The sequence below is a fragment of the Onychostruthus taczanowskii genome, unplaced genomic scaffold (genome assembly GCF_017590055.1).
Source record: "Onychostruthus taczanowskii isolate IOZ18803 unplaced genomic scaffold, ASM1759005v1 scaffold22, whole genome shotgun sequence".
NCBI classification, from domain to species: Eukaryota; Metazoa; Chordata; class Aves; order Passeriformes; family Passeridae; genus Onychostruthus; species Onychostruthus taczanowskii.
Window position 1 is genome coordinate 11,122,460 of NW_024499462.1, and position 20,187 is coordinate 11,142,646.

Genomic DNA, 20,187 nt, shown 5'->3' on the forward strand with positions numbered 1-20,187 from the left:
AGAAGAAAGAGCTGGATCCATGTACTGCTCAGGGGAACCCAGGAGAGACACCAGCTCTTGGAAAAAGGCAAAGAAAGACACAAAAGCAACTGTTTGTGATCATGTATCAAGTGCTGATATTAGACATACCACATCTGATGCAAAGATAATTAAGCATATGCACAGCCCCTAAATTTTATTTAAAAAAGAGGAAGGGGTTCTAGCCTGGGAAGAATTCTGAAGTCAGAAAAAAAATGGTGAAAAATGTACACTTCCCTCTGTATTAAACTGCCAGTTCAAAAGAAGTAACGGCAACTGTCCCCTCCTCTGTTATATGGACACATCCCAAGCAAAAAGAAAATAACCAGGGAAATATGAGTAACAAAACCACCAGATGTAAGAACATTTGTTTTTCTTTTTTCCTTTCAAAAACCCACACAAACAAGCTCTCATCCAATAATAAATCAAGTTATAATGAAAGCTAACATCTTTACTGCAAATAACTACATTGCCAGCAAAACACAGTATTCTCTTCGTCCTTTCCTATATTTTGATCACCTTTGGTCTTCTTCATTCAACTCACACCTTTACCAAGAGACATCAAGTTATACTAAAAAATCAAACTCCTTTCTAAATCAACATTAATTGCAGGCATCGTTTCCTCACTGAAAACAACAAACTAAACTTTTCAAATTAAGCATTAACTGACAAAAATCTTAAAACTCATCACTATACTACAACATTGCTAGATTTTTAAGCAATAACACCTGTTTAAAGAAGATGTCACTGCTTATACTTGCTTCAACAGCTGCCCAAGACATTATTCTATATTCACATTCATTTAAGGTTATGACATTTATTCTGCATCTTTTCTGACTTTCTCAATAATTTGCAGGTACAGGGCTTATATATGAGCACAGACCAGTGTGAACAGCTACTGTATCATAAATACTTCACTCTTAGTTTCTATATGCTTAATAAATCTAAACACTACTCAAATGAGAAATCCTTACTGCTCTCATCCCATTTAGTATTAGCTTCCCAAAGGGAAAAAAAAAAAATATATATATATATATATATATATATGTATATAAAATAAAACCACACACCACACTACTTCTCCCCTTTCCCAAATCTGATTTCTGGTCTTAAAATACTTTTACAGATTTACAACTACAACTTCTCCTACATTACAAGCTGATTGTTCTTCCCCAAACCTCAATAAAACCAAATTATATCCCTTCTGAAAAACAAGCTAAGCATTTTGGGTAGAGAAGAAATGAAGGAAAGAAAACACAGATTTCAGAAATACAATTTGTGCTCTCCATGAAAATATTATCAGAGTTTTAAAGGGGTACCTTACATCCAAATTGAATGTTATTATTTTACTTTATGAAATGCAACAAATTCAGATAACTGTTCTTCAAATCATGCATTAACTGAGACAAACACTTTTTTTCCCAGAAATGTAAAGAAGGAGCAGTCTTGTCAGCATGTTAAATCTTAATGTCATAAAGGTAATTCAAGGCCTGTATGTACAAAAATTAAAAAATTACTATTTGATCCCCTCCCCCAGCAAAATTCTCTTTTCTGATTACAATATCCAGTGGTACAGAGTCATGGTATAAGACAATAACAATCCACACATTTACTGTCTCCTTTGCTCGGCTACCCCTTACATGTGTCATTCAGTCTTTCAGAGTTAACAGAGGCTCAGAAGAACATTTATGAGTGTTAAGTAAGTTAAAATCAATGGTTGTTTCTTCTAGGAAAACAGGGCACCAGCATGCTACTTTTTGTATTAGTCTTCACGAGCTACCCCCTAATAGTGAGCTTACCCCCAATAAAATAAAAGGAAAATTAGTTGAGTCCAACCCCACCTCCACAAACCTGATTTTTATTAAACAGACAATTGCACTCAAATTCTTTCTCCATACTTACCCACATTTTTCAACCTGAAATATACTCTGCTGAACCTCAGCAGGCTCTCTTATAAGGATTAAATGAAATGGGATGCCGTAGTAGCTCACAGCAACACTACAGAATCTTAAACCAATCCATATATTAAAATACTTGGAAGGAATTACAAATTCTAACTGAACTTAGCTTTACCACTTAACTACACAGATGCACAAAAATAAAATCATAGAACAAAACACATCATCTGGGAAAAGAGCATTATACAGCATTTATAGTGATAACCAGAAATCCATAAATAAAATTTTTAGAAAGAGAAACACATACTTACTTCTGTTGTGGTTAAGGAAAATTCACTTTTGATCCCATTCTTCACTTCTTCAGGTAACAACGTTTATTTTCCAATTTAAGTAGAGAACAAAGCATAAGCTTCTCAATGAACATCATTTATGTTAACACATATTAGTTTTCCAGACTCACCTGGTTATTTGTGCTCCAAGTGTGGGAGAAAAGGAGAGAAACATTACCTATGAAACAGTGTCATCTACTTGATAACAATTAAATGTACCCAACATACATTTTTCTACTTTGAAAAAAACCCCAGTCTATTTTAGGAGTTGGAATTCCACACTGCACTTGAAAAACTATATACTGCCACATACCTTAGCAAGTTGAAGCTAAGGTCTAGCCTTTTTGCCATGCGTCCATATTTTCTTCCTAGGAATTCTGGAATTTCTTCACAGTCCTGACTAATGTAGGACACCTGAGAAACAGAAGCAACAAGGAAACATTTCACCAGTAGATTTAGTTCCCTGTCCAGATTGTGTCTCATTGATCAGATGACAGCGTGCAATACAGTGAGCTGGCATTAGAGCTTTAAACTACATAAGTTTTACAGCTATAAAATCTACCACACAAACTCATTTTCCTATTGATACCATCAACTTAATATTGATTACATCTATAGTCTTTATGTACATTTTGTCTCCTTCCAGGTAAAAGCACTTCAATTAAATTGATTACATTTCTTCTATTTCACTGTTAATACTTTGATCTAATTTTACTTCACATTACCATTCTGACATGCTCCAGAAGAAATTTGTTTGAAGGATCAGAAGCCACCTGAAAGATCTTCCAGTTTGGCTCTTCATATACAATAAACACAGGCTGTTTTCTAAACTTAGGTGCAGAGATACCTCAACAGTGCACAGTCAATCCATTCTAACCATTCCTTGAGAAAATTATTACTCCCAGTAACACACTAGGGATAGTGCAAAAGGGCTGCCCATGACCATGAAAATGAGGCATGCAGCTTCTTTTCAGACAGTCAGGGAAGCCTTAAAGATTTATGGCTTCTCGTTACCCTCATGTATAAGTAATCTTTTTCATACCAGCTCATCTAACCCATCTTTAGCAAACACAGGAAGAATTAGTGGTAGTACAAAAAACAGTCTACTCAGATTCTGTTTGTTTTTATTTGCTCTTAGTTGGGACGAAGTGAGTGATAATATCTCCAGAAGAACAAAAAAAGTAAAGCAGCTAAACTTTTTCTATTATTTCTGCTGTACTGTTTTAGAAGTCATTGGTTTGATGTCTTCAAAGAAATCCCACAAACCTTTTCAAAACTATTGTCAAGAATTCTATACATCTATATTGGCTCATCCTTTCTGTGTTCAAAATACTGACATTTCAGATTTTGTGCTGCAGAAATCTTAGTTTCCCTTAATGACCAACTAGCAAGTTAAGTACCATGTTAGACCACTATCTATACAACACTGTTATTATCCATTTGTTTAATTATAAAGTCAATTTCAATACCATATTCCACAAGTCTAAAATATGCTGGATGAAAAATATGCAAAAAAAAAAAATCCATCAAAATTGTTTTGATAGTATTCCACCTTCTGTTAAAACAGAGACTCCTCTGCAGAGCAGACTGACAGTATGTACTTCTGCAAGTCATCCTGATCTCCTACGCTCTAAAAATGATTGCATCTGATAATACTATATGGCATTCCATTTAATTCATTTTGTTCAATAACTTCAACAGATAAAGCTGACAACAGTGAAATAATTTTTATGAGCAGAAAACAGGTAGCTTGAAGCTCGGTTTAACAACTTCTTCCCCTTGTTAAATCAGACCTGCTCTTGCAATATATTCTCTTACCAGACATACACACAACTTGAGCAAATATAAGAACAAAAGGGAAAGGAACTGTTTTGGGTAGTTGGCATCCTAATGGTTTGGATAGAACAGAAAATGTTTTGCAGAATTTATTGAATTAAATATGTCAAGGTTTTCCTCCAGTTTACGTCTAAGATAATCACAATGCATTTTACAACATACACAAAGGTATGCATAAAACAACTGCATCATTCTTCACTGAATTTTAGATTTCTTTAAATTAATGTTTGCAAACCCTTTGAAAGACATCACATTAACAGCTTAACATGTGGGATTAAGCATTTGGTTCAATGCAACATGTTGAAACAGAAATTACTAAAACATGATGCCCACTAACACTGGGAGGACAAAACTGTCTTGAGGAGCTACAAACACAGCAAGAGCACAGACCCTCACTTGGCCTTTCACCCAGGGAGCAGTGGCTGAGAAAGAGCAGGGGACTCTGGCCTGCTACACACTGCTTCAGAAACTTACCTGGACATCAAATCCCCATCCATGAGAACAGAAATTGAATAAGATTCATACAAACATGAATCTTTAGAGCACACATGAAACAAAATACATAAAATGTTGCAAAGGTTCAGCCTTTGAACAGTTATAATATGCAAATATTTTACACAACTGGTGCAAACAGATTATTCACAGGCGTATTTGCAGATGATGTATTGTTAACATGGCCTTTCAATGCTGAGGACTTGTAAAGGCATTTTACTTCCACAGAGTCCACTTCAGCACACTCAAAGTACAATGCTAATAATAAAATGAGATGTCAGTAGATAGAAGAAAGAATATTTCTTCATTTTCATTGTTTCAGTTCAAAATCATTTACTCAGAAAACAATAAAATGTACATAATTCAGTTTTCTTCCTTTTGCTTCCATTTCAAATACCCTCAAAATGACTATGAGCTTCCCAGTACATATCCAGAGATGTCACCACTGAGAGATGAGAACAAGCATACCTCTCCCAAGACTCCAGCTCTTTGGCTGCAAGACACATCAGTAACAGCAAATTTCTTAGATTTTTCTATACCAGTCACAGACCATCACACAGGATTAAAAACTGGATGTAGAGGTTTCTGTGACCTAATTCTCCAACTCAGATATAGTGAAGGTTGGTCACAGTCAGTCATTACTGGTGGCCTATTCAATACGCCACCAAAATGTTCAGTTTCCCATAAAGGCCAGCACCAGATAGGTTATGGAGGCCTGAGATATTCTTTCAGACTTTTCAACACTTCATGCAATTTATTAAAAAGATATGTTCTTACAAAACATTTAAAACATAAGTTAACTATCAATGGCAGTTGCACCTTCTGCTTTAGTTTCAGAGGATATCACCATTTAGTCTCTGTGAACATTCTACAATAATCTTAATAACCCATACAGTAACATCTTTATTAAGGAATGTCACCAAAAAGGTCATGTATGAACTCTCACTACTGCATATTCTCTCCCATTGAAGGGAATTATATCTGGAGAATATTTCCAGTCAGCTGAGCATTACATTTCACCCTATGCAGACAGAAGATTGTACGCTGGGCACATAGCCAAATTAAGGGGCTCAAGGCATGCTCAAGGGAAGAAGGCAGCATGTCACTCAGTGCCAGAGTGCACCACAGAGACCACAGGAACTGTTTCTTACAGCAGCTTCAAAATTAGCCAATTAATTGCCTTCATATCACACACATATTTACATGAATTCCACACAGAAATAGTGACCAGATTAAAGGAGCAATTAGATGGGCAGCACCCTGGTTTAATGGCAAACTGTTTTCAAAAATAAGACAAGCTTCCTTTTCCTTAGTGGGGAAAAATAAGTTCTAATTTTAACGACAGGTCCATCACTAACGTCATCAACTTTCAGCCAGAACTGTTTTCAGTAGCCATACAATGCGCTGGGTAAAAGTCAGCAGGATGTGTTACATTTCCCAACTTCTCTTTAACCAAACCGAAACATACATAAGCAGTTTCAGGAGGAACAATAAGACTTAGCAGATTTCACTCCTTCTCCCTCAGCCCGCTCCCGCCGCTCCCAGCCGGGCAGAGCAAGCGCGGTTCCGATCAGGAGCGCATCCCGCTGGGAGCGCGCAGCGCGGGAGCCTCGGGGGCGCGCCCGCCGCACGTGAGCGGCACACGGCAGCGCGCCCAGCCCCGGCCCGGCGCTCCGTTATCGGCCGGCGGTGGGAGCGCAGCCCCGAGCCGCGGGACTCGGAGCGCACCCCCGGCACCGCTCCTCAGCCCTCTCCCTTCGGCGGCCTCGGGACAGCGCTGCGGCGACGGAGGCGATACCTGCGCGGCGTCCCGAGGCGCGGTGCGGCTGGAAACTAAACCCTGCCCCGTGCGCGTCCGCCGCCCCCACCCACCGGGAACGGCTCCGGCAGAGAGGCGGGAGCCGGCGCGGAGCGGGACCAGCCGCTCCCAGTTCCGGGGGCGCGCTGCCCGCGGCAGGTGGGGCCGCGGCCAGCCGGCCTTGCGGGCCGGGGACACCTACCTGTGCTCCGCTCACCACGACCCCGGCCATGCTGCGGGAGGCAGCGCCGGAGGTTCCGCGGGCTCGGTGCCGGCCGGGCCGCTGCCTGGCAGAGTCAGCTGACGCGGGCGGAAGCGCGGCCGGGCCGGGGGTGGCGGCAGCGCGGAGCTCCCGCCGCCTCCTGCGGCCGGGCCGAGGGCGCAGGCACGGCCCCGGGCGGCACCGCGCGGGGCGCCGGCGGGTGACAGCGTGAGGCTGGCGTGTCCCGAGGTCTGCGTGCCCAGGGCACGGTCATCCTCATCCGGCGGCCGCCCCGGGCCCCGCTGCGACATCCTACCTGGAGCGCGAGCCCAAAGCGGCACACGGCGATTGCCACTGCTCACAGAATCGGCTCGGTTGGAAAAGGCCTCCTAGGTCATCCAGTGCAACGTAGGACCGAACACCACCACACCAACTAGACCATGACATGAAGTGCTTCAGTGTTTCCACGTTCAGTGTTTTCTTAACGCCTCTCGGGATGGTGATCCACCACCTCCCTGGGCAGCCCATTCTTATGTTTAATCCCTTTCTATGAAGAAATTCCTCCTAATGTCCAGTGTAAATCCCCCCTGGCCCAGCTTGAGGTACATCCTGTCAGCAACTACCTGAGGGAAGAGACCAACCTCCACCTTTCTAACCCTCCTTTAAGCTGCCCCCACCCTCATTCCAAGCCTTCTCTGGGCTAATCAACCCCAACTCCCTCAGCTGCTCCTTGTAAGACTTGAGCTCCAGACCTTCCCCCAGCTTCTTTGCCCTTCCCTGCGCCGGGGCAGCACCGTGTGCTGGGCTGTAAGGGTACTGGAATAGGCCATGGGAAGAAGAGATGGAAATAGCCAATTTGTGACACTGACAGAAGGATCACACCTTGGATTTCAGTTCCCATAAGATGCTAGATTACTTGGAGCATTATCTGTACTGGCTTTCCACCTACTAAGCAGTTCATTAATTTGTCACATAAAGCATAACTTGCCTTTGAAGAGATGTATGTCACTGGTAAAGCAACACCTGCAGGGAGAAAAAAACCAGAAACATGCTATCTCCAGGAAAGTTCCACATTCTCATAGCAATTTTTTTTTTTTGTCTCTAGAACACAGGACAATTTGTGTGAAAACCAGAAATACCTTGGAATTATCAGAAAACCCTGTCAAATTAGTCTTTCCAGGACACAAGAATCTACTAATTAAAATAACAGCATGGTGGTAGGTTATCACTGTTCAGGAAGACTAGAGGAGCTGCAGGTTTTCTGTAAGAATTTTATATGAGACTTTTAAAGGTTTCCCAAGCTTGGATCCTAAATCCTATTAGTCATCTACCTACCTCTTCAGCTGCCTAAGCACCTTTAAAAATCTGGCTCATTTTTCCCCTTTATTGCTAATATAGCATAACTCACTCTTGCTGAAAGTGGAGGCACATGCTGTGAGGGGAAATAAGTTTCGGGAGGATATGTATTCCTCACTGCAAACCACTTTCTTAAGTTTATTCAGCAACACAGCAGAAACCAATACTATACTTGCTGCTCTACCTCTTAGTATCAACAGAATAAATTCTTGATACAGCTGTGGCACTACACCTTCTCTACAGCCATCCCGCCTTTCTCAGTGACTGCTGGACAGGAAACAGAGCAAATAGCTGAGGAAAAAAATGTTCTTCCTCCCTGTTCTTTTAATGTGTTGTGTTAGAAATGTCAATGGGCCAACATGCATAAGGATCAAAATATGGCCAATGAATAAGTCACTCCAGTGCTTTGCGTGATCTAATTTTCCTTGTATCATGTAAGACAGAAGAATCAAACCCTTCAGCCACAGCAAATAAGCTGATCCTACACTGATGAATAAAAGCTCTGTTCCTCTAAGTAAAAGAGTTTTCCATCCAGGCATACTTGCTAGTTCAGATCATCACTCAGCATGCTTCAAACCATCAGGGCCTTTATTTATCTGTTAGATTATATAGTAAATAACATATGCCAAGAAAAACAAGTACTACGTGAACTGTAAATTTAAACAAAGCAATACATTCTCCTCTTTCTGTATCTACTTTTTATCTCTCTTTTAGCTACAAGCATGTGGTTCCCACCAGAAGGAACACATACATACAGCTCAAGGCTCAAGGCCCACTGCTACAGTATTTGTCTTAGTGGAGTAAATTCAGTTCAATACTACACTCATGTAAAATTGGAATAACTACATTGAAAACAATTTAGCATATCATTATCTGCATTATTAGGATTAATTTTAGTAGAGTGTTAGCTGTCATTTTAGAGATATCTATGAAGAAAAAAATCCCTGCCTAAATAGTTTACAAAATAGCCCACACAAATAATAGCAAGTTTGGGGGGGTTTTCCAGCATCTTACATTGCCAGCTCCATTAACCTGCCATTGATCCTCCTACTTACTAGGCAAGACCTTGTCTAGAGGGAAAAGTTGCAGGTGCAGCTCCCTAAACTGGGTGACTTAAATTGACTTTATCATCTCTTCAATCAGTCGAGCTGAATTTTCTAAATTACAAAAACAACTTAAAGAGGTGGCAAACTGTTTTAAGTGCATCAGGCTTATAGTCGTTCTTTTGAAACTAGTTCAGCGTTTTCTTGTACCGACATGGCCTAGATTGTTATCTGCCATGGATAAATAATAGATCCAAGTCCCATGGTGTGTAACAAAAAGGAAGTGCTCCCGACCCCAGTGACAAAATGGGACTATTATACTGTAAGGAAGGGAAAAACTAAACTCCCTGGAACAGAGGAAAGGAGAAGAGAGATCACTGTCTTATTGTGGTGCTTCCCTAGATTTTGAAAACTTACATCTCAAAAATCCTAATTCTGCTGCCAGTTTCCTACACCTTGGATTACTGGAGACCTTCTCAAGCTTTGTAATTTTAGAGTCTGCTTTATTCCCTTATTTCTTAAGTACCCATCACTTGCGTGTAATTTTCAAAAGCAATGAAAACTCACAGCTGTCTGCCCCTGAAGGACCATTTTGTAACATCTAATCTGCAGTTGTAACAAAGTTATAACATAGTCTCAGATTTCAAGTATATGAGTCGATGTGCTCATTAGTTTGTGCCCCATGCTGTTATGAAGCTAAAATCCATCACAGTGCAATGTAAATACCAAAGGACTTCTCCAGCTTTTGAGCCAGCTGATCATCAGTGTCACTTGATAGCACAGATCCCAGATGAACGTGAGGCAGCCTCTGGGTTTAGGCTGTTTTTCACCTTACCATATGTATTTGTATTTCTGAGCATCTCACAACATTACCTTCTTGAGTCCTGGCCCCACGCAGCCTGCATCGTCTGTAGGTTTTATTTAGCTTTGGTAGAGCTGCCTATATGAGTAAAGCTTCAAAGGACTAAGTTTGTACTTACAGAATATACTTTTCAAGGGTTCCTCAGAAGCTGAAAGTTTTGTGAGGATTCTTTGTAGAGGTTAAAATAGTTTATGTGACAGTTGGTCATAGTGGACTTTTGAAATGTCTTTTTTTATAGTGTATTTATAGGAAAAAAATAAAATCTCTTGTTTATTTAAATAATCAGTTTCACTGCAGTTAGATGCAGAAGGTGGCACTTCTGTACAGGCCATTCAATAAGATTTCCTAAGATTTTTAACAGAGTATTGCCAAAACTGCTTGATATGTGAGTTACATACAGACAAAACCAACATGGACTTTTAAAAAAATAGGGGTTTTGAGTTACACTAATATGCTCAGTACATCTTTTATATACACACATATGTATATATGCTGTCCTGTCCTTTGAATAAAGAGCATTATAAATTCAAAATAATACCTGGAAACCAGCTCCAAACAATGGGAAAGCAATGTGTTGGAACCATGGTAGGTACCCAGCAGATCTGCTTCTTATAAATAAGTTCTTCATATAATATCAGAGCTTTGTACCATTTTAGGAGTCAGTTGCTTAAAATGTGTACTCAATTACAATCAGGAAATCTTATTGACCAACTGATTAAATAATTAGCTAGTAAAACCCAGTAAATTATGGCATAGCACTAAGCACCTGATGAATTATGTCATTTCATATAAAGCGTTTGTATGCAAGCATTTCCCCATCTTAAGTGAACACTGAGCATTTATAAGAGGAAATAATAGCAATCCTGACTTTTTCATTAACTGAAAGTTAGAAAAATATTTGAGTTAATCAAAATGGTCTGTTTTCCAGCTTGCAGCATACTAGGCATATATGCATCCATGTACACAAATACAATTATCCTATATTTCAGAGTAAGTCAAATAAACTATTGTCTTCTTTAAAAAAAACCCATATATATATATAGTTTCTCTTGACAAAATAGTGTGTTTGAACAGTTTTCTGAAGCAAATAATTTCAGACAAAAAAATCTCAGCCAAGTAACAGAATTTTTCCAACTTGACCTTCAGAAAATTTGGCTCACAGTTTATCCATAAAACTTATTTTGTTGATGCTAACAATGAAAATATTGTCTCAAAATATTTGTTAATAAGTATCCACAGAAATATGATGTGAATACAAACTGAATCAATTCAGCTGAGAAAGACTGACTGTAGTGCAGACATTCTCCTCTGTATTGCCAGAGGAACATTTTATTCATATGTAGCTTCCCTTACCTGTTTTTAATCACAAAGAGTTAAATAGGGTGTTTAATGTCCAAACTAATAACTTCAGATTTCTCCCAGGAAACAGCATCACTAGCACTCCCTGCTGTGAAACATGCAGGAAAAAAAACCCTGACAGAAAAAAAGATAAAGTACAATAAAGTGTGTACTTTAGTCCTACAGAAAGAAATACAGTAATGATGACATCATTTGTCGTTCCTAAGTTGAACAGCTGCAAATTAGGTTTCTTCTTTCCTGTCTCCGAACTAGTTCTCATACTGCCTCTAATAAGGATATTTAACAGTCAATGTTAAACAGGTTAAAGGGATCTGAAAAGCAAGTTCTGCATATGTATTCAATACACTGGTACATCTTTTTTGATCAGTATTAGTATGGCAGTGTGGTATAGTGCTATAAAACTTAAGAACATCTAAGTGGCATTAAAGTGTTGGGTTTTTTTCCAGAAGTATGCCCATGCTGGAGTGTTTGAAACTCTGCAGGATAAATTAGTCCAAAAAAGCAGTCAATGAAAATTGGTTATCTCCTAATACTGTAGGCTCATGTAACAACTCTGGGTTTGCTTTCCTACTGTCAACTAATGGCCATGATTTACATTTTTCCATTCTTGTGGAGACTCATATGAGAAAGATAGGGGGGTTAATATTTCTACATTCATCTAGAGTTTTTGAGTCTTACCCTTTCCTGCTACACAAAAGCAGAGTGTCCAATCTGATATATTTCCTACTTCTTGCATTTTGGCTCTTTCATTCCTCAAGTGTCCCCAGGAAAAACAGAATTATGTCTAAAACCATCTCTGGGATATATTTGGTTATTATTTTCCTATTATATGGCAGAAGTGTGATATGAGCACAGTGAAACTACATGGGAATTGTGAATTAATGCAGCCCATAAGCTCACTCACTGTTTTATTGCAAAGGCACCCTGAAGTACAACATCTTCTGATGTCTTTGAAAAGCTTCATTTTGTAACATTGTTAGCATTCTTTTAAGGTAAGTTTATGTATACACTTCAAAATGCATTATTCTATAAGCTGAGTTTTCAAAAAACAGAAGATAAAAGCTTTGATGGCAGAAAAAAAAACCCTTTCATAAAATTTGTGCTCAGTAATCTCACCACACTTCCAATAAAGGTAATGACAGTTTTGTTGACCAAAATGGTACGACCCAAATACAATTAAAAATCCCTAATGTTACATTATATAGCACACTATTGCTATTAGGCTAAAATTATGTTTAATAAGTTACATCCTCAACAACTAAGACCTAACAACAATTAATCGTGCAATTTATTTCTTCCTTCTCATAGGATATGATGCTGACATGGGGCATCCACAAGCTTTGTAGATTATTGCAAGATTTGGACGTGTTGTCAAAACTAAATGTATGGGACAAACCAAATATGAGAAATTGTATTTTTCAGTCCCTTATAATTTATGCACTCTAATTTTTTTTTTTTTTCATAAAGCCATCAAAAGGATGCCAGGCTTTCCTTCTGCCAAGTTTCAAAGTCCTGTTGCTAATCATGGAGGCACAAAACACTTAATAATAAGATCATAAGATTTTTTTTTTTAAATTTGAAAGAATTCAGTAAGCTTTGTATGGAAGCTTTTGCTACCACTTCTCCTATAATTATATAATTATATGTTGCACAAATACACAGAGATTATTTTTTTCTAAGCCTAAGACAACTGACTCACAACATACTTGAAGTGCTATACTTCCCTACAATCCGTTTTGTCCAGGTGAATTTCAGGTTGGCTGGCTGCACAACTGTGGAAAAGTAAATTGCAATGCTGAAGCAACTGTACCTCTGTGGGCACTGATGCTTCCTCATAAAAATGCATTAAATCAGAACTGGCAGGGGGAAGGGTACTAAAGCTAGGATAAAGTCTAATTTGGGGCCATACAACATTGCAGTTCTATTCTAAGTAACAGATCTGAGGTTCACAGAGGTATTTTCTTGTTACAGATCTCTGTCACAATGTCTGGGGCAGCAACTGTCTGTCACACTGTGCTGGTTTCAAAGACAAAACAAAATTATTGCAGGAAGTGCTTGAATACAAAGGTCAAAAACAAAGGAAGTGGGTGCAGAGGCCACAGCAGCTTTTGTTGAGCTGCTCTCTCTTGTTCCAGCAGTCTTGACAGCTCACTGTAGAACTAAATTACCAGACTAGCCAGAGGTGTTTTGGGTTTTTGAGAGGAGTTTATGGGGCCTTTTTTTTTTTTTTTTTTGGTGGGGTGGGGAAGGGGAGTAGGGGGGGATTTTTGTTTGTTTGTTTCATTGAGGTTTTGTTTAGTTTTAATTTTTCTCAGAAAGAACTATATTCACCTGATTAATCCAAGAAGACACATTCTGCATCTTGTTTTGCAAACAGCACTGCATAATAAGAGAGACCTATCTATAAATAGGCATGTACTATTGAAAATACACATTGGACGGGGCCTGTGCCCCTAAGAGCCTGTGCTCCTAAAGATGTGTCTCCAGCCCAACAGAAACTTGTCTGATCAGGAAGGAGTTCAAGCCAAGGTGTGGGAATACCTGACATTAACAAACAGGTTCCTTCCCTGCTTCTCACGGCCTCATTCTTTAATCTTCCATCTTTGAGCAGGTTATACCAGCAAAGGGGAGAACCACAGCCTTCCACAGAGATAACAGATAGATGATACTCTGCTGAGAAGAGTAGTAAGCAGGAATAGAGTCCAATTAGTAGTCAACCTCCTACACTTGAATATGGAATAACTTCTGTATTTTAAGTAGCAAATGTTTTTGTTCCCTATTGTTCAGTTCCAAAGCAGTTACTGGTTTTTGTTATACCTTTCAAGTACCAAAGATTCCCACAGAAACGTATGGAAGTTGGTAACAATTTGGATGGTTAAGAAAGAACACAGCCGAAACAAAAGCCACCATCCTCTGCAGATTGTTAAACAGCAACTTTTCCCATTACTCACTTATTACTTTCATCCACCCATCCTTCTGGGTGAGGAGGGATAAATATAGCACAGCCAGCATTAATTCTGCATCTCAAGACATCACTAGGAAAAGAACATGCACACACATGATGCAAGAAGGAAGAGCTGAAAGCTGAAAGTTCCAGAGGTCTCCACAAGCAATATATTGTCTATTAAAATAGAGAGACATACATAAACATGAAAATTACAAGAAGCAGGTTTTACACTTCTTGAAAATGTGAGAGAGTACATGGGAAAGCAGGGTGGTTTAGTTTAATTTCACTCTTCCTGAATGGTGACTTTAGTGATTTATTCCTTTCTTCTACTCTCCTTGCATAAAAATATACACTAACTGAGAAATCCTTCCAATTCAATAACATGCATAATCACCTTTCCTAGGTAAGATGAAGCAGAAAGAGTGACTAATTGTAGATTGTAGATTCTATAGTACCTGCTGGTCCTACAAGACATTTCTGTCCTAGGTTATCCAGGTTCTCCTGCCTCTATCACAATTTAGTCACACAATTTTCAGTTCTTAAAAAAAAAAACCATGGCATTGCTGTGAACAGGAAATGCAGGGAAAAAAATCCAACTTGTGAGTCAAGCAGTCCTGTGATATAGGGATTAGATTCATTACAACTTAGACAATAGTATTCCACTCCTTCTTCACAAAAACCTGTTTCTAGACCCTTTTCACTATCCAAGTGGGAAAATAAAAAGAAAGTAGCTGAGCCAAAGTAATGCATCATTCATTGAAAACAGTGGCCCTCCGTAAGTTGTATGTTATGTTTTAGTCTCCATACCATCTGTACAAATAACAAAAAAAAAAAAAAAAATCCTTTGATAAGCCTTCATTTGGTGAGAAACACAATAGAAATAGCAGACTAAAACCAAAGAGATTTCCTGTTTATACTGTAAAGATTATTAGAGACAGACCAATGCTAAACTTAAGGAAATTCTTGTCTTAATTTTGGAATCCAACTTTGACTCCATACGTACAGAAGTATCCAAAAACACACTGATATTTGGCCATCATGCTGAAGAACTTTTCCACAATCACAAGAGAATGATTCAGAGCTTCAGATTACTAAATGTTCCTCTCAAGTAAAGATGAAAGTGGACTGATAACAATATAGTAGAAGACTGATAACCATATCATATAAAGCTTTCCATGCTGATGTTTCTTGCTGGAATCCCACTCAGTAAAGCTACTGTCAGCTGACGGTGTTGGAAAACATATATGACTAATCAGGAACAAACTATTTTGGTTCAAGCAGAGAAATGTCCACATTACAAAATCAAACCAGAAACAGATACCAGTGGATATATTTGCAAAAGAAGGCAATGATTGAACGGATATAAAAAATAAAATCACTTCAAACTCTCCCAGGGTTTGTCTCTGGATCAAAATGGAGATAGCATGAGTTACACCATGATGGTGTAAGAGTTCGGTTTCAAAGTTGACAGTGTAGCACATTTTAATACCATTAACTTGCCACAACCAAAAAACACCACAGGGTTATGAATTGGGATTTATTTCTGGTAATGATTATACTGGTGAATCTGAGTGACAGTCATTCACATGACTCTCTGTGAGTTAGACCACTCTGATACATTTGGGTCGCATGGGGAAGGTTCTGTACCTTGGTAAGACAAGGCTGGGTGAATTCTGTAATAAAAAGTGAAGGCTAAAAGATCTAGTCACAGATGATGCTGTGGCTTTAAGACTTAGTCACAACATTATTAAAAAAGGCCTCATATCAAGCTACAGAAAAAATGTTCAGGAAGCTTAAAATATTATTATTCATAAAACTTTTGCAAATTAATTTTTCTCTCTGAGGAGAAAAAAAAAAGCCTACCACAACAACAACTTTGTTGATTTTAATTGGAACAACTTGATTTATGTGACAGAACCCAGCGAAAAGGGGCCTGTCATAACATATATCATTATGGATCAGGACAACAGGACAGAGGGATAAAATACAGCACAAAATAATAAAACACAACACAAATTGAGTTCACAGAGAAGTAGCAGTAACCAACAAAAACTACTTTATTCTCAGCCCATATTTCTTGAGAAATATGCACAGTTAATTCTCACAATAAAAGGAAATATCCAGATTAGCCAGGCAAGTTTCACTTTTTTCTGGATTTTTCAGTTGACTTCAACTTCCCTACTGAAACAAGAAAGAAACACCCATTAGGCTGTACTTGAAGAAGATGTTGTTTGTAAATAGCTTTGAAAGCAATGCTATGCAGTAAGAGAACCTGGACAATTTTACGGTCAAAGAGCCGTGTGTCAGAGATGAGGCTATGCAGTAGCAGTCATCTATGGTTATAAGCAGTGTCCATTGGCCTGTTTAACCTTATGTCAATTCATTAACCTCCTATTAAAATATTTATTGATATTTCACTAAGATTTTTAGCAATTAAAACTTCTTTTTCTTTTCTTGAGGATGTGATACACAGTCAGGAAAGGTCTCACCTGGCATCCCAGACATGGTACCGAAGCCTTGTAACCCCAAAATACAGCTTGACGCACACTTCAGATACAGCAGCCTGGATACAGCATGTGGAGTTTCCTGTGGAAAATCCCAACAACCTTGGACCTAATAGCTAACTTGGAGACTCTTTTCCTATTTTTTTGATCTTACAGTAAGTACAAGTCTGACTTAAAAGAAAATTAATTGGAAAAAAAAAATTAAGCTCTTCACAATGTGGAAAAAAACATCTGGTGAAATAACCTCAAAGGGGCAGCAGCATGATGAGTATTTCTGCTTATTCCAAATGTTAATTCTTATAAAAGCATAGCAAGATGTTAAATACAGTTCTTCCCTACCATTAATTTTTCATTATGAAAAATACAAATATTACTGAAGCTACAGAACTGACCGCACTGTCACAAACAGAAAAAAGCTCTAATTTTAAGGCAACCACAAGTCTGAAAATCTTTAGTTCCCTAGAAAGTTTGAGGGTATCTGTTTTATACTAACATTTTAAATTATTCTGTTACAGCAGAAGAGCTAAGACCAAAGCCTTCATCAGCTAAACAAGTGAGCAAAAAAGAAGTCAAGTCCACTGATTTTAGAGATTCTATATTAAGCTTAATGACCATTTATATATAATGAATATATATATTTCATCATACTGGCCCATAAACTGACATATTGAAAATAATATTTTCAAATTGCTATCGACAAGGAAATTTATTAACATTCATATTCACCTTCTAGTGAATGGAAATGCATGTTAATTCTCTTCTACATTTACCACTTCAAATTGTATTCACTGTACAGTATATTAATTTGTCTTTCAGTGGAAAGATAAGTAAATGTGTTTGTAAAAATTGTTCATAATGATCAGTTCTTGCTGCTATTTATACTGGTTATGTTAAAATATAAAGAAAGTCCTACCTAACACTTCTAAAATGTCATTCACCTGTAAATTTCATGACATTTTACATATATTAATCAATTAAGCCCTACTATACCCATCTCAATTAAGCATTAATATCCCAATTTTACAGTTAGTTACACTGAGGATAGCTTGAAAGGTTGGCTGTCTTGCTAATACCACTCAGGAGTGGGGATAAAACCCACAAGTGATAATCACTTCTGCATGTGTAATTAAAAATGAAAAGTATTTTCCCTCTTGTAGCATGGAAAGTATAAAAAATAAAATGCAAAATCAATGGACAGCTGTAACAGGACTTTATCTTTTCTTGCGAAACAAACTATTGCTTTACAAATTCTTGGAGAGAGGTGAATATGTATGATCAAGAGATTTCTACAGAAGTTACACAAGATGTGGTCCTCAGATCAAAGCAAAAATAGTGGCCCAGAAGTACAGCCCACACTAAACTCTCCCCACTCCCCAAGCCAGGCTAAGCATCTCACACTGAACAGACCTTCCACTTTACACCGTTTGGAGAGGTTTTTTCAGCTGACTCCCTTAAACTAAGTCCAGGCTACTTTATGCTTGTTTTAACAACAAAAATAGATGTATCCAATTAACACAACTGTATAGCTTCACATCATATTAATTCTATCAAAATTTCCAGTCTAATGCCACTAGAAAATAATTCTATTTCATTGTTAAGGTGAGAAAAATAAAGGTCCTCATGTTTCCCCTGTTGCTGAGGTACTATAATTATCACTGACTACAAAATGGCAAACCAGTGTATTGGCAGGTGCACATCCTAAATGTAACCCTTATTTAACAAGCATAATGGCATAACTTTTCTGTATACTTTTAGTACTAATATCTAGTACTCATAATTTACTGGTTTAAAAGTGCATTTCTTATTAATACCTTAACTTATAATCCTTTATTGCTTTTAGTCCTCTGACTTGGTATAGAAACAGCTACAGGTTTCTCATTTTTTATCAGACTTCTGTATGTTCTGCGTCGGTGAAAAAAAAAAATAATAGGCTACTTTGCTGTATTGTGCTGCTACCATGCCTCTCAAAGGAGTCAGTGACAAATCATGATCTCTTGGCATTCTGTCTTGCAGATTTTGCACCAAATGAGGCAGGGATGATGTAGGGGTGATATAATTTAATCTTCATTAACACCTCAAGACTGTCATCACATCCATGAACTAAACAGCAGAACCAAGAGAGTAGATGCAACCTCTATTCTGGCAAAAATTAAAAACTTAATTTTTTTCTATGCCCAACCTGGCATTTTATTAAGAATCACTAAGATAGCCATTGACATTCTGAGCCAGATACTGAAGAGTAAGTCTATAATGGCCTTGCAGTTCTTCCTTGTAAGAGAAGAAAGCCTCAGCTCCAAGTCCTGTGGAACGGGCTGATTTCCAAACTGGCTCCACAACTGTCCCTTACCATCTCCAGCCATGGGCCATTCTAGTACTGCACATATCCTGTAATCACTTAATCAGTGCATCATGTCTAACACAACCTCTCAAGTGTGCTCTGTAAAAGCAATCTGACCCAATGTATCAGTGACAGCACCCAGCAGGTCAAAACCTGTTAGAGGACACCCAGAGGACAGCCATAATGCTATGGTGTCTGGAACACCAGTTCTTTATACCCCTGCACAGTCTGTATCAGCTAGAGGTTCCTGAGGCCATGCAGCCTCTCATCCACCCCAGTGCAACAGATCTTTTGATATTCTAATGCCCACACTGAGGACAGGTAACTGGAGATATCTGTAGCCCTTAAAGATCTTTTTTTCCCCCTAATCTTCCACAAGCAAGCCTACATAGGCCTTCTGGGAAGATATAAGGGCACTACTGACATCCTTAACTTTTCAGTAGGTAGCTTTCAGGGCTTTTCCCTCAGGATACTCATCTCCATGATCAGAAGCAGCCATGCCAAGGTGCCACTAAGTCCCCTCCTTTTGCATGCTACTGAGAACATTTTCCTCAGCACTGGCCTGGGCTACTTCCAGCAAGCCAGATCTTCTCAGGTCTCATTTCATACCGGTGTGTCTCTACAACATCATAGTTTTGTTTAGTCATTGGTTAAAAGTCAGAAGGCTAAAAAATTAAAGACCACATTACTTTCAGACAGATTTCTACAGTTTGGTATGAGACATAAAATATGTGGTGCATGTCTGATGGCACTAAAGGGACAATCAATATCCAAGGCCTTCTGGACAGTGGTGTACCTCACATGAATACAGAAAATGAAGCCCAGCATGAGTCTATATGGTCCCAGTGCAATACCCAATGAAGTGAACTGACTGCTAAGCCAGCCTCAAACTTTCTGTTAGCAGGAAGGAAATTATTTGTTCCTGGGGGGAAGCCTAAAAGTGAACAGTGTATGCAAGCAAAGCCTGAGAGCACCTTAAACTGGCAGGGCAGGCACAGCCTCTGATAGGCTTGGCACACCTCAGAGTCCTGGAAAGCTGAAGGAAAGCTTTTAACAGCTCCCAGCAGTGACAGTTCACCCTCTCCCAGAGTGGTCACACTGGGCTCAGCACCACTGCAGCCCAGTGTGCCTGAGCCATGTTCCCTCCTTCACTGGAGATACTTGTTCTCTCCATAAATCTCTACCACCTAAGGATTCCCCACAAC

General features: G+C 38.8%; 1 protein-coding gene across 1 annotated transcript in view; it reads right to left on the reverse strand.

Annotated features, from left to right (window-relative positions):
• Nucleotides 1-6,665, reverse strand: part of LRMDA (leucine rich melanocyte differentiation associated) — a 605,242-nt gene extending 598,577 nt beyond the window's left edge. The window contains exons 1-2 of the mRNA XM_041404949.1: nucleotides 6,574-6,665; nucleotides 2,559-2,659 (exon numbers count right to left, since the gene is read on the reverse strand). Of these exons, the coding sequence (XP_041260883.1) occupies nucleotides 2,559-2,659; nucleotides 6,574-6,603 (131 nt within the window). The 5' untranslated portion in view covers nucleotides 6,604-6,665. The remainder of the gene's footprint in view (nucleotides 1-2,558; nucleotides 2,660-6,573) is intronic.
• Nucleotides 6,666-20,187: the final 13,522 nt, after the last annotated feature.